The 14,173-nt window shown below is 39.0% G+C and overlaps 1 protein-coding gene across 1 annotated transcript in view; it reads right to left on the bottom strand.

The window, feature by feature from the left end:
• The window catches only part of nell2a (neural EGFL like 2a), an 82,343-nt gene that overhangs the window by 50,129 nt on the left and 18,041 nt on the right, over positions 1–14,173 (bottom strand). The window contains exons 8-12 of the mRNA XM_053641460.1: positions 13,405–13,533; positions 11,048–11,150; positions 8,070–8,161; positions 6,116–6,218; positions 4,500–4,628 (exon numbers count right to left, since the gene is read on the bottom strand). Coding sequence (XP_053497435.1) covers positions 4,500–4,628; positions 6,116–6,218; positions 8,070–8,161; positions 11,048–11,150; positions 13,405–13,533 — 556 coding nt within the window. The remainder of the gene's footprint in view (positions 1–4,499; positions 4,629–6,115; positions 6,219–8,069; positions 8,162–11,047; positions 11,151–13,404; positions 13,534–14,173) is intronic.

The raw sequence follows: 14,173 nt of genomic DNA, 5'->3' as shown, positions 1-14,173 counted from the left end.
CTGATGACGCTGAATTGAGTTAAAGGCGGAGCTAAAGTCAATGAAAAGAAGTCTGGCATAGTTTCCAGGAATATCCAGGTGTTGAAGTAGACAGTGCAAGAGAAAAGCCACTGCATCCTCTGTACCTCTCTTCTGTTTATATGCAAATCGGAGGCAATCCAAAAAGGATGAAACATATGGAATCATAATGTTTTGAACCATTTTCTCAAAGCATTTCATTATGATCGAAGTTAATGACACTGGCCTGTAGTGATTTAACTCTGTTGGGTGAGGTTTTTTGGGAACAGGAATAACAACTGATGTTTTCCATGTGACTGGTATTGTTGAAGTACAAAGTGATCGAAGAAAAAGAGAATGAAGAATGGGGGTTAGTTCCAGAGCGCAGTTTTTCAAGACCTGACTTGGAATTCCATCTGGCCTGGGAGCCTTATTCAGTTTGCACTTAATAAGCTGGAAATAGACATCCTGCTTAGTTAGAAGGGACACATAATCCAGCTCTTGAGAAGGCAAAGAATCCAAAAGGCTATCACACTCTGCTGAAAAATCAGAGGTATCAAAACGGGCATAGAAATTATTAAGATTAGCAGCAAAGGTGGTGGGATCTGGTTCAGAAGCAGTCTGTTTAACGGCTTGTCCAGTAAGAGACCTGACTCGCTGAAAAGCCTGTTTGGTGTTCATATTTGCAAAGTCCTGCTCCAATTTGTTTTTATACTTCTTTTTAGCCTTAAATATTTCAGCAAAGTCCTTCTGCTTAAAGGCAAGTTTTCTCTTGTGGAAAAGAGATTTTAGAGATGAGTTGATCCAAGGTTTTGGGTATGGGTATGGGTATTTGGGTATGTTGTGAAAGCAAGGAGTAAATATTGAAAGTTTAAAGGGTTAAAAAGGAACAAGTCCAGTCAAGAAGTCATCTCCAGCTAAATCCCCTCTAAATCCCTAATGCCACATGTAGAAATAAAGCCGCATGCTAAGCAGAGCTAAGTTGCTTGCTGGGTGCCTATAATTAACATTTTAAATTCTCAACTTATTATTCAGTTATTCATAATATCATAAGCCATATTATTCAATAACTACTGTGAAACTAATATAAGAGGTATTATTTAGAAGATTAAGGACTTTAAATCTCCTGTGAATCCATATTCTGTACTTGTCTGCTTATGTTATGCTGTGGATGGCTGGTGGCGCTTAGGATTTCGATTTCAGTGTGCTGCTGGTTTAAAGTGATCTCTTTGCCCACACAACGGCTCTGTGTGCACATGCCCTGAAGGTCACTCTGACGAAAGCGTGGTCAGTTCATCCTCCTCGCCCACTCGGCGCTCTCTCCCTGACTTCACCTCAGCTGTAATTACATTTGGGATTTGGTTGCTCCTCTTCAGCCAACGCCAATTAACCTTCCTCCACCTACTGACATTTTCCACTCAAACTCAATCAAACAAAGCCTTTCAACAGGTTCTGAGACATTTGTCCTGAACTGGTCTACTGGAATCCCCCTTGGAGACTAGATATCGATAGAAAGCAAAATCCTTTAGGTTTTTGGTTTTTTTAAATAAATGTGTTTAGATGACAAAATTGAACCATTTGTATGCCAACGGTCTACTTAGTATGTATTTTCATATAAAATATCTCTATTCTGTGTAATCCAAGGTGTGTGATTAAAAAAAACTTTTAACAGACGCCCTGTATATTTGGTAAGATAAATACAGGTATAAAAATGTTGACACCCTAAGACATTTAATAACTGTTTTGGGAAGTGTTGCAGAATTTAAAAACACACAAACACACACACAACAAGTAGACATATGGGGATGATTTTGTACTCTACACAGTGGGTGAACTCATTATCTGTCCACTCCTGTTGCATATCAGTGAGCACTACAGCCCTGCTGTGATCACATTCAGCATCCCAGTTTATCACATACACATAATGATTCCCCCCAAACCAGTGTTTGCTGTGTTGGAAAATTCAGCTTCTATTTGAGTGCACCGAGCGAGGGGAGGAACTGAGGCCCCCTGCTTTTCTGTCTGACAGAGCAGCACTCTGCTTCTAAAGAGTATCCCCCTGAGTCTCTGCCCTTCCACCAACCACATGAAAAATTGAAAGGGGACTGATCTCATCGTCAGAGTCTATTTCGAGAGCAGCGATGTGGATGACAACTTTAAAGAAGTAGCTCTCCGTTGTCTCTGCCACCCACAAAAGAGTACCCCTGCATCTCAGAGGATGCTGAAGAACTAGAAACAACAAGGAATTAATGAGGTGAGGGTTTTTGAAACTCGAGTAGCTCACTGCCTCTAGGTTGAAAGTTGCCTCAACTTTATTTTTTTGGAGAAATACAATTTTAAAAAGGTTAAAAAGGCATTACAGATCACTGTTGCCTTTGAACTTGCATAATAATGCTCGAAAATACCTGCTTAACTGTTGCCTTCAAGGAAAGTTCAAATGTGAGTGCAATAAATGCTTTACGTATGTGTGTTTACTCAAACTGTTTTACTGGAATGCAGTTAACATTTCAAAATGATCTCATTCCAACAGAGGATTGACTTTTTCCTTATTCGAAATGCCGTCATTTTCGAATCAAACCTAACACGTTTCAGATTTTAATCACATGCTGGTAAGCCACTGTCACGGATGATCACCACAATCACAGTTTTTTAAGCAGGTCTTTATGGTCTTTAATTCAATTCAATTCAATTTTATTTGTATAGCACTTTTTACAATGGACATTGTCTCAAAGCAGCTTTACAGAAACATATAAACACAGGATACAGATTTTAAGTGTGTGAATTTATCCCTATTGAGCGAGCCGGTGGAGACGGTGGTGAGGAAAAACTCCTATAAGGTGTTAAGAGGAAGAAACCTTGAGAGGAACCAGACTCAGAAGGGAACCCGTCCTCATCTGGGTAACAACAGATAGTGTGAAAGTAAAAGAAAGTTCATTATGGTTTTCACATGAAGTCTTTGTTGAACTAGTCCACTGTTCACTAAAGGAGACTGAGTGCAAAATTGTATTTGGTAATTGCAGTCCCAAGGCCATAGTAGCAACCATAGTCATTCTTTAAATTAGATTCGCTTTACACAGCGTGTTTAATTAACTGTTCTTATAAATAACAATTAACAATAACAATTAGTCCTTATAATATCATACACTGGTATAAGAGGAACACAAAATATAGTTTTGTTTTCCTGCTACTCTAAGCACATCGGGCTTCACCCAAATGAGGGGGAAAATCTGATGAATTGGTCTTCAAGTTAAGTAGGGCAGTATGACTTTCACCAATGAAACATTTCTAGGTTACACTTTGGTTCTTGTGGTAATTACCAATTAGATTTAAAAAAGAAAAAAAAAAAATCACTTCTATTGATAACATTATTTTAACATATAAAAACTAATTACAATGTAAGTACTAATTTCTCCATGGCATTTTTTAGCAGGCTTTCCGTATAAAAAAACTCAACTCAATAGCGTCTAGCTGGGCTAAACACTGCAGGATATAGAATTCATTTCAAGCTAGTCCATTAGTTGAAGTAGAGCTTAACCTAGTAAGGACCGCTGAACTCTCCATTAATTTTAAATCAGTGTGCAAGATAGCATATTTTAATTATGCATATTCTCCTGTTCTTGTGTAATTACCTGACACCCATTTCCATGAGGCGTATGTAAAAGCAGCAAGGGGTGACTGATGGCCCATGCATGGTGCAGGGTTTATTTTTGGATGAGATGAACTGCGCTCATTACATATCTGTCTGCTCCGCGCAGTGGTAAAGGCAAAGCAGGGCGAAGCTCTCCGAACCAATCGGCTCAATTCATTAGCCATGCTAAGAAAGTAGGTCAGACAGTAAGGGGACTGAAAAGGAAAACATGGACAGGTGTAGGTGAGACACTCATGACACACTCCTGCTGATGGTGGACGTTAACTGTCTGAGAAAGGTGTGGCAAGGAGGAATATGTCCATCACATCCAGATTAGTCTGCTGTGTAACCATGGGTCAGTGAAGGCTATGCATCAAGGTAATTAACCTCATTTTTTTAAATTACCTAACAGTTAAATGTTAGTCTAGCGCAGTAGGAGGAATATAGACCATGTCCAGTGTTAATGAAAGGAATCCTGTCTGACTTGATAAGGAATAAAAAGTCAAACGTAATCGCTACTTTGTGTTCATTAGGACTTCACAGAGCATTTAAAAGCAAGATACGACTCCCTTAAAATAACTCAGGTGAAAATGGAATTTGAGGTTAGCCTACTTTGTCTTTATAGGTTCATCTGTACCAGCCTCTCGTCTCATGTCATTTTAATTGGTAAAAATCCAATTAGCAAGAGAGACATTATCTGAGGATGCCCTTGCTATGCAAGACTCAGTAATATACAGTATATTACAATATTCCATTGGCAACAGTTAGAGAGCCAGTAAACCTTCCAGATGAAGGTTATTCATCTGAATAGTATATCAGTACATCATTACCTGAGTAAATGTAAAATGCCTGGAGCAGCTGCCCAACAGCTTACCTTCACAGTATGCATTGTCTGAGCGGAGCGGGCGGAAACCCTCTTTGCAGCTGCAGCTCGATCCTGCGTCCAGATTCAGGCAGTCTGAGTGCTCCATGCAGGCGTTGCTCTCCGCACAGAAATCATGGCCTTTTGGACACAAAGGAATTTACTGTCATAACTACTGCCAATGATAAAGTGTATAATGTCTAAACCAGGGCTCCAAACCCACTTGAGGAATGAAAACAAAAACTATAGGGTGTCACTTTTCAGCAAAATTTCTTCCAAAATTTTTCGTACTTGGTTTATTTATTTCTTTTTTTCAGATAGACTTTAAGAATAGCTTTGATAAAAGAAGAACGTATTGAAATCATTCTCATGGCTCGATCTGGAAGCTGTCGTAAGGTTGTGATGGATTACACATCACACACGACACTGTTCCCAAATTGGGAGCCAAAGTTGGGAGAGACGACTCAGTGTGTGTTTATAAAGAATTGGCAATCATGTAGAGGATGTTTAGTAAGTAAAGATACATTTTGCTAAAAAGTGTTAATTTCCCCTATGTATGGATACTTTTTGGACACCCTGTAGGAATGAATGGTATTCGGTTAAGAACAAAAAACACAAACAAAAACAAAAGCATCCATAAGAGCTCTCTAACAGAATTTCAAATTTCTGGTAACTTTACACAGAACTTATTTTTTTTGTCTGTGTAGCCCATTTAGCTTTTTATTTATGTTTTAGCACCAAACTCATGGATTAACATTATGTACTGTGGAATTTCCTTTAGTGTGCTATATTACATGCGCTATGCAGCACAGGGTAAAGTTACAAGGCAATTCATAGGTGAAGAAACAAGGTGAATTAAATTTACTATAAACATTCCTGCCACATATATTCTCATTCATGTTAATGGTGATATGAGAAAAATAACCAAGCCTGCTTGCTGTCAGAATGAGAGAAAAGCTAGCTAGGGATGGGTATTTAGCCTGCTAGCATGTCTGTGCAATATTAAATGAGGAATTGGGTAACACTATTATACTATTATATAGAAAATAACAACCTCTGGTAAATTACTGCACAAACAGTAACATTTTATAGCTTGTGTGTGTGTGTGTGTGTGTGTGTGTGTGTGTGTGTGTGTTTTGTTCTAACCCATTTAGGTTGGAATAGAAACACGACAGTGGAAAGGTTTAACTATTGGTTCTGCTCAGAGCAGAGCAAATTGAATTTTTTTTATTACATTTCTCAGCCTTGGTCTCAACCATAAAATGAGTGAAAATGGCTTGGAAAGTACAAGACCTAAAGGTAGATCTAATATGTAAGCCAGAAATGAAGTACATTTTGAATTTCTTTGCAGTGTTTCGACTGTGAGTGCTTATAATACTGTACACTGCATTAAGCTCATCATGATGTATTACCATAAATGAGTGACATTTTAATTGGGAAAGACTGTCATCAGTTATTTTAATCTCACTTGTCCATCTACTTTGAGTCTCATTTATCATTGCAGCATTCAATTCAATTTGTTCTTGTCATCTACCCACACAAAATGGGGGTATACTTGTGTTCTTTCTCTCACTCCCTGTTTTAAAAAACCCCCAAAATGAACATTCAGTGATGTAGATCGGACTCACCTCTACACACTCTGCAGCATCTGTCAGTAAGAGTGACCTGCTGTGTTTCTGGACAGTTGAGTTCGGGGCACTCGCTGTTCTGGACTTTGTGCATCGTGCGGTCCTGGTATAATAAAACACACCTGACTAAGCTGTGTGTCTTTGGAGTAAAGTACCAAAGGTAGTTCTGCACTGAGGACATAATAACAATAATAATAATAATAATAATAAACTGCACAATAAACCTACAGTATCCACCTTATTTTCAAATACAGAAGCAAGTTATAGGTTATTGTGAAACTTTTAGGTTCTCTTTGGATGAAAAATTAACTTATAATACTAAGGTCACAGTTTCCATTTGACTGGCCATAGCCACAGTGATCATGTCATTAACATTTAGGACTGTCCGAATAAAATTTCATAATATTTATATGTACCCAAACTTGTCAAACCTATTGGCTATATAAGCAGAGCGTAGAAAATTGTGTATAAATGTCTACTGTTTAAAATCAAATTAACTATTACATCTAAATTCTAATTATGCTCTAAAATTGATATTACATGTACATATTGTGGCAGAGTCCCAAATAAAGTTCTACTGGGTAAATACACTATATAGCCGAAAGTATGTGGACACCTGACAAATCACACCCGTGCTTGTTGAACATCCCATTCCAGATTTAGTTCACCTTTGCTGTCATAATAACATCCACTCTTTTGGGAAGGCTTTCTAATAGATTTTGGAGCATAGCTGGGGGATTTGTGCTCATTCAGCTATGAGAGCATTAGTGAGAGCAGGCACTGATGCTGGGTGAGGAAGCCTGGGGTGCAGTCAGTGTTCAAGGTGCTCAGTGGGGTTGAGGTCTGGGCAGGACACTTGAGTTCTTCCACAACAATTTTGTCAAACCATGTCTTCACGGAGCTCACGTTGTGCACATTGTCATGTTTAGATCCAGTGAAGGGAAATCTTAATTATCTGGTTCCAACTTGGCAGCAACAGTTTGGGGAAGGCTCAAATATGGGTGTGATGGTCATGTGTCCACATACTTTTGGCCACATAGTGTAGCACACTATGTACATAGGATCTACAACACTATTATGTATATACTACCCAATGGTATAACCTCATGTTATATTCAATGTCGTGAAACTGTACAGTCTAAGTTAAAGGCAAGAAAATATTATTGTGAGTAAGAAAATCGATAAATTCATCCATCCATTTTCTGTACCGCTTATACTACACAGGGTCATGGGGAGCCTGGAGGATATCGCAGAGGACTCGGGGCACAAGGCGGAGGGACACCCTGGACAGAGTGCCAACCCATTGCAGGGCACAATCTTACACACCCATTCACATACTACAGAGAATTTGGAAATGCCAATCAGCCTACAATGCATGTCTTTAGACTGCGGGAGGAAACCAGAGTACCCGGAGGAAACCTCCGAAGCATGGGGATAACATGCAAACTCCACGCACACAGGGCAGAGGTGGAAATCAAACCCCCAACCCCGGAGGTGTGAGGCAAATGTGCTAACCACTAAGACACCGTGCTCCCGGGTAAGTAAATAAAAGGGTAAAAATTATATCATCTTATGATTTTCTTTATAATACATATGCAAAGCATAGTGTTGGCTGTCTGGCTAACGGTCAGGTTAACGGTCATTACTACAACTATCCCTAACTGAACTGCACAAATAGTATCAGTTACTGTACAAAAACAATACAAACTTTATTTAAAAAAAAAAAAACACTACATAACTCCATATCTAGTTGTAAATTAACTTCAATACTTAATAAATGCTAATGTTTTTTGTAATGTATACCTAGCTGAATGAAAACAAGATAACCAAACAAGATAACTCATCCTTGGGTACACTGAAAATAAGGTGGATAACATACGCTATGCAATGCATTTTGGTAATTTCCTATAGAATTTCACAGTAAGATTATAGAATACAGGCTCTGATCTCTCACCTTGCATTCATAGAGTTGGCACAATCCACTGGTATGATGCACAGCTTTTCTGTCCCCTTCTGACAACTCCTGCCCGAAAAATATGCACATAGCTACACACATACACACACACACACACACACACACAGACACACAGACACACAGGAAAAGCACAGTAAGTAGAAAAGTCTTTAAAAATCTCAGATTTTATGCCGTTTTATGTGTCAACGCACCACAGGACTTACAGAACCCATAGAGGTGTCGCACTCCATTAGCTGTGGGTACCGTGTTATAAATTTTTGTTTCTAAAAGAAGAAGGAGAATTCCTAGGCAACCTACCAGCTGAGTTTTATCATTATCTGTCTTTCAACCTGACAGCAGTGAAACCAAGCTGCTTTTTTTTTTCCTTTTTTCTTTTTTTTAAACACCAAAACAGTGTCCAGCCAGCGTCGTTTTTTTTTCTGCAAACACTATGTCCTCATATGAGCATGTAGAACACAGCAGGGGATTTCTAAATGGGCTTGCACTTAACTAAACAAATGCATGTGGCTCTGCTTTGAGCAGGTCAATAAGCATATGAGAAGGCCAAGGAGCTACTACATACTCAGAGCATGTGAAAAAAAATCTTGCTTTCCAGTTTTCAGATAAAATGCAACACCAAACAGCATAGAACTGTCATGCAATTTGTTCATCAACTGTCCCAAGAAACATTTGTTTTTGCTTCCCATTCTGTGCAAATGAGACATATGGCCAGAATCTGACAAAAAAATCACAAAACTTTGAAAGTTGGTGCTAGGACTTTACTGACAACAAACTAACCAAAAAGATGAAGATCACAAAACTATAAGAACAAAGTACCTCACAAGAAAGTCATAACTGGATACCATGACAGCAATGGCATTTCAAAACACAGCAAACATTATTTGTTGAGGTGCTTATCTTTTTTTTCACTTTTTTAAGGGCACGTACAAAGAAAAGACAGCATGTGTGTGTCTGTCTGTGTGTCGAATTTATAACGAAAAAGCGCTTTAGCACTGTCCTGTCATACTGAACAAAAAGCTCAGCTAATTTGTGCCTTGTTTGTCTTCATGTGGAAGACAATACACCACAGCGATAGTGGAAAATGATTAGCTAGCAATAGAGCTTACACAATACACAACTCTTACAAAGCCCCTACTACTAGCTAGAATCATAAGATAAATGTCACTTCAACTATAAAATCCAACTGAAACTTAAATTATTAAACCTACTGCAGTGGATTGAACCCCTCTTGTTACTGGTTTATGTTCACTAGGAAAGTGATCAGAAGGTTTAGTTTTAAAGCATTGTACGTGAGGCGTGAGGGGAATAATGAATCCAGATACTGTCTGGATACTGTCTGGATTCAAAACATACACGGTGTGGTATATGTTTTCAGTCAACATTGGCCGCAAAACTCAAAAGTACTGTAGCCCTTAGCTCTTATGACTCAGTATGACTCAATGTTTAAATGTTTACTGGAAGGAGCAATGTTCAGGTCATTTTAATACCAAAAAGTATTAAAACTGTCTGACTGAGTCCAAGAAAGTAAAATTGGTCCAACTTTCTGGGTTGGAGGAAAGGCAATCTCCACTGTTAATCAGAACAACCTGTATGCGGAACAGGGCAGATAGCACCTTCAAGTGTGTTACACTGCCCCGTGATGTAGCATGAGCAGCAGTTTGAAAGGATGTGGTGACTGGCTTCACGTGCCTTAGAGGAAGTATTTTGATAGCTGTCACATCACAGGGAGAGCTAGCTAGTGAGTGAGAATCTCCAATAAATTGGAAGAAAATGTAGGGGAAAGTCTAGAAACTGGAAGAAAAAAAATCTGACTGATTCATAAATATGAAGCATATCATTTTAATTCCTTTACAAGCCTGTACAAAGGAAGTCTTTTTTGTGACAGGTCCATAACGTTGGGTATTTACTATATATTGTATATTGTATTTATGTATATTGTGTATATATATCAGTCTTGTACAGGATTTCAGGATTTGTACAATTTTTTGTGATTGTTGCGGCCAAAAATGTTTGATTTTGGTGCTGCTTTTTTCAAAATTTGCAACTTGCTGAGTTTTTTTGTTGTTGTTGTTGAACTGGTGAAATTGCAATTGAACGATGATGTCACATGACACGTCTTGGCCTAAATCTGCGGTAATTTTGAAAAATGGCAAGCTCCTCCGAATATCTTGGTGTTTGCTTGATTTTGCGTTCATTTCTGCGATCGCAAATTCTCGAAATCCTGGAGGGGACTGATATATTGTGTTCTTCAAATTGTATTAGCATAAAGCCATTTATGAATGATCTTATTAATCTGGAAATGGGAGCTGAAGGGGTGAGTGTAGAAGTATTACGCACTGAGCAAACATGCAGAATTTGTGTACAGCTGAAAGTGAAAATAAGAAAAATTACCATTCTAATAAAAAAAAAAAGAGAGAGAAAAACACTCAGTGCTAATATTAAACAATGAGCTTTATGCTGCTTTATGGTTTACTTGTGGCTCTTGGAATGAGATAACATGTTCACCAGCATTTATATGCTTTGGGAAGTTAAATCAAATTGTTTCTGATTGCAATGGAATAGAGATTACATTCATAGACTCGAATGAATCTAATATTAGAAAGATCCACTCTTAGGCCAAGAGGTTTAAATTCAGGTTTCCATTTGCCTACACCCCAGAGGGCTGCACTTTATTGCCAGCTCGTGAATAATTTATTTGGATATGTATATGTACGGGAGGACACCACTGGAGACACAGTAAGCATGTAGCTAAGCAACTGGGAGATGTGGTCAGTTGTCAGGCAACCCTGTGGGGGCGTGAGATGAAAAGCACTGCTATAGTATCTTCAGTTTCTATGTGTGTGTACATATGTGGGAGTGTGAGGGAAGAAAAAGGCAACTTTGGCAGCAAGGAGTGGATGAGTGCATGGAAGAAGAGGTAGGAGGTGTTTGTGTGTGGTGTGTGTGCGGGTACTCACGCTGACATTTTTTGCAACACTCTCCTGCCACATAGGCAGCAATGGAACCATCAGGACACTCCAGAGGGGGACAAACGATGGCTTCACACTGGACTGTACCATTCTGAAAAGGAAGGAAAGTGGAGAACATCATGCTAACATTCAAAGCCCAAATAAGAATCCATACGGCTGATTGATGTCGAGGTCCCCGACCTGTTTGCCTGCTCTAATACATCTGAACCAATTAGCCACCTAATTAACAGGGACTCTCTTGAGTTGATGTAGATGTGCTAGAGCAGGAAAAACACAAAAATATACAGGGCAAGGGTACACTCCAAGGCAAAACTTATCAACACACATGCTGGGAACACGGGGAGAGAAGCATGTCGACCCGGCTGCATCACAGCAGCAGGCATTTACTTCTGAGCAGTTCACTGCTTTGTGTTCTTACACTTCTTCACTAATATCACATAGGGAGCCTTTCAGTAAGCCTCAAACCGTCCATATAAAAGGAAAATTATGCTGCTCCAAATAGAAAACAACATATGCCATCTTTCAGTGTACACAACGTCAGTTACAAGCTGTGCTTATAAAAGTATTAAGAAGCTGAAACAGTGTGTGCTGTTCCGGAAAACATCACTAATATATAGCGAGGTACATTGTAGTAGACAGCCATATTTTCTGGATATGTACACGTAATAAAAAAGGAGATACAGCATATAGCAATGAGAGAAGTAATGACCTGCTGCTAATTAACCTTTCATACCACAGTTCACATCGCAGGTTTTGTGTAAGTGGATGAAAGCAGCTAATTAGGTAATTGCAGATTGCTTCCTGCTTGCCCTGGCATGTATATACATGTGTACTGAGATTTAACTAGTCACACACACACATACACACACAACAAAAGGAAAACCCGGTGGCTCTGTTATGCTGTATTACACATGTTGCTGGCATGGCTTGTGTCCACTTGACTCTACAGGAAACTAGAGCTCACTGAATGGTTTGGTGAGTATAAAATTGATATTAAGCATATGGTATGGCCTTCACAGTCACAGTCACCAAATCTCAACCCAAATGAACATCTACGAGAATGATTTGTTGGACATCATTCTCCACCCTCATCATTAAAACACTAATTAAGAGAATATCTTTTGGAAGAATGATGTTCATCCCCTCAAGGACAGATACTTGTAGAGTCTATGCCAAGGCAGCTCTTGGTTCCCCTAACCCTAAACAAGACAATTTACAGTGGTGATTGAAAGTTTGGGAATCCTTTAGAATTTTCTATATATCTGAATAAATATGTCCAAAAACATCATCAGATTTTCACACAAGTCCTAAAATTAGGCAAAGAGAACTACATTAAACAAATGAGGCAAAATTATTATACTTGGTCATTTATTTATTGTGGAAAATGATATTACCTGACATTATCTGTGAGTTAGAAAAGTATGCCCATGAACTGAATCTCAAGAAAAAGTGGGTCATGCAGCAAGACAATGATCGTAAGCACACAAGTCATTCTACACAAAATGGTTAAAGAAGAATAAAGTTAATGTTTTGGAATGGCCAAGTCAAAGTCCTGACCTTAATCCAGTAGAAATGTTGTGGAAGGACCTGAAGCAAGCAGTTCATGTGAGGAAACCCATCAACATCAGAGTTGAAGCAGTTCTGTACTGAGGAACGGGCTAAAATTCCTCCAAGCCGATATACAGGACTGATCAACAGTTACAAGAAACGTTTAGTTGCAGTTATTGATGCACAAGGGAGTCACACCAGATACGGAAAGCAAAGGTTCACATACTTTTGCCACTAACAGTTATGTAATATTGGATCATTTTCCTCAATAAACAAGTGACCAAGTATAATATTTTTGTCTCATTTGTTTAATTGGCTTCTCTTTATCTACTTTTGGAAATTGTGTAGAAATCTGATTATGTTTTAGGTCATATTTATGTAGAAATACAGAAAATTCTCATTTTCAAGCACCACTGTATGTCGTGTGTGTGTGAGAGAGAGAGAGAGAGAGAGAGAGAGAGATCTTAAATAACTACTCAGTATACAGAACTGATTCATAGACCCAAAGCAGTGTACACCGATAGCACTTTGTGTTTACAACCACTGTGGAGCAGGCACTGTCAGGATGCACGGTAAAGCCACTTGTAAGGGAGCCTCATTATGCAGCTTAATCCAGGCATTGTACAAATTTCCCAGCATTTCTTGACAAAAACAAACCATTTCAATCCCTTTTCTGTGCCTCTTCTCCCATTATATCCCCTTTCCCCACTTAGCGCCCTCAGGGGTGGAACCGTCGCCTATAACAAAGGCAGCAATGCCCTGCTGGGATCTCCATACACAGAGGACGCTCAACGCACCAAGCATGTGCAGTTCTTGCAGCCATCTGTCCAGACCTGCTCCTCCCTATAGGTCTCCCCTTTCACGCTGCACGTCCGCTCACAAAAGCAGTTATCCAGACTGTTCATCCTCTCTTCTGCTAGTGACAGCTGCAACACAACACACACAATAAATCAAATGCATGGCCAGACAGGTCACTCCAGCCCATTATAACCCCACTTTTAAATAAGACTATACATGTAGCTGTATAAGGTGCAACAGGCAAGCTAACATAACAGAGAGATGAGTGGGGAAAAAATCTCGTTTGGGTAATGAGCTGGCAGCATGACCTTGATATATAAATGTAGAGTCAATATGACAAACAAATTAATGCAAGAGTTCAGAAACGTCAAACTGTATAAAAGCTGCAACTCAGATGTTAGAATAAAAAGTAGGGATGCATCGGTACTGAGACTGGTATCTGGAAACCATTCCATACTGAACTCATTTAGTCATACCCATACTCATAAAAAAATAAGATGCAAACTTTTGATATGTGATATGTGATACTATGTGATACAAGCCTAGTGCAAGTCGTCATGTTAAACAAATGACACGAAATGACAGTGATCTGTCAAAGTATTTCATCATTGTGCTCTGTGAATATAGCAAGAGGAGGAACTGCAGCATCTTCCTACACTACAAATAATCTCATCTCTGTACATCTCTGTACAAGAAGTTCACTGCTAGCTGCATATGGCAGCAACCAACAATGTAGCGGACGCTGGATAAACAAGATAAAAATTACAT

This window comes from Ictalurus furcatus, chromosome 14 (genome assembly GCF_023375685.1).
Source record: "Ictalurus furcatus strain D&B chromosome 14, Billie_1.0, whole genome shotgun sequence".
NCBI lineage: Eukaryota > Metazoa > Chordata > Actinopteri > Siluriformes > Ictaluridae > Ictalurus > Ictalurus furcatus.
The sequence above is the reverse complement of the archived record's forward strand: the minus strand, read 5'-3'. Positions and strand labels throughout refer to the sequence as shown.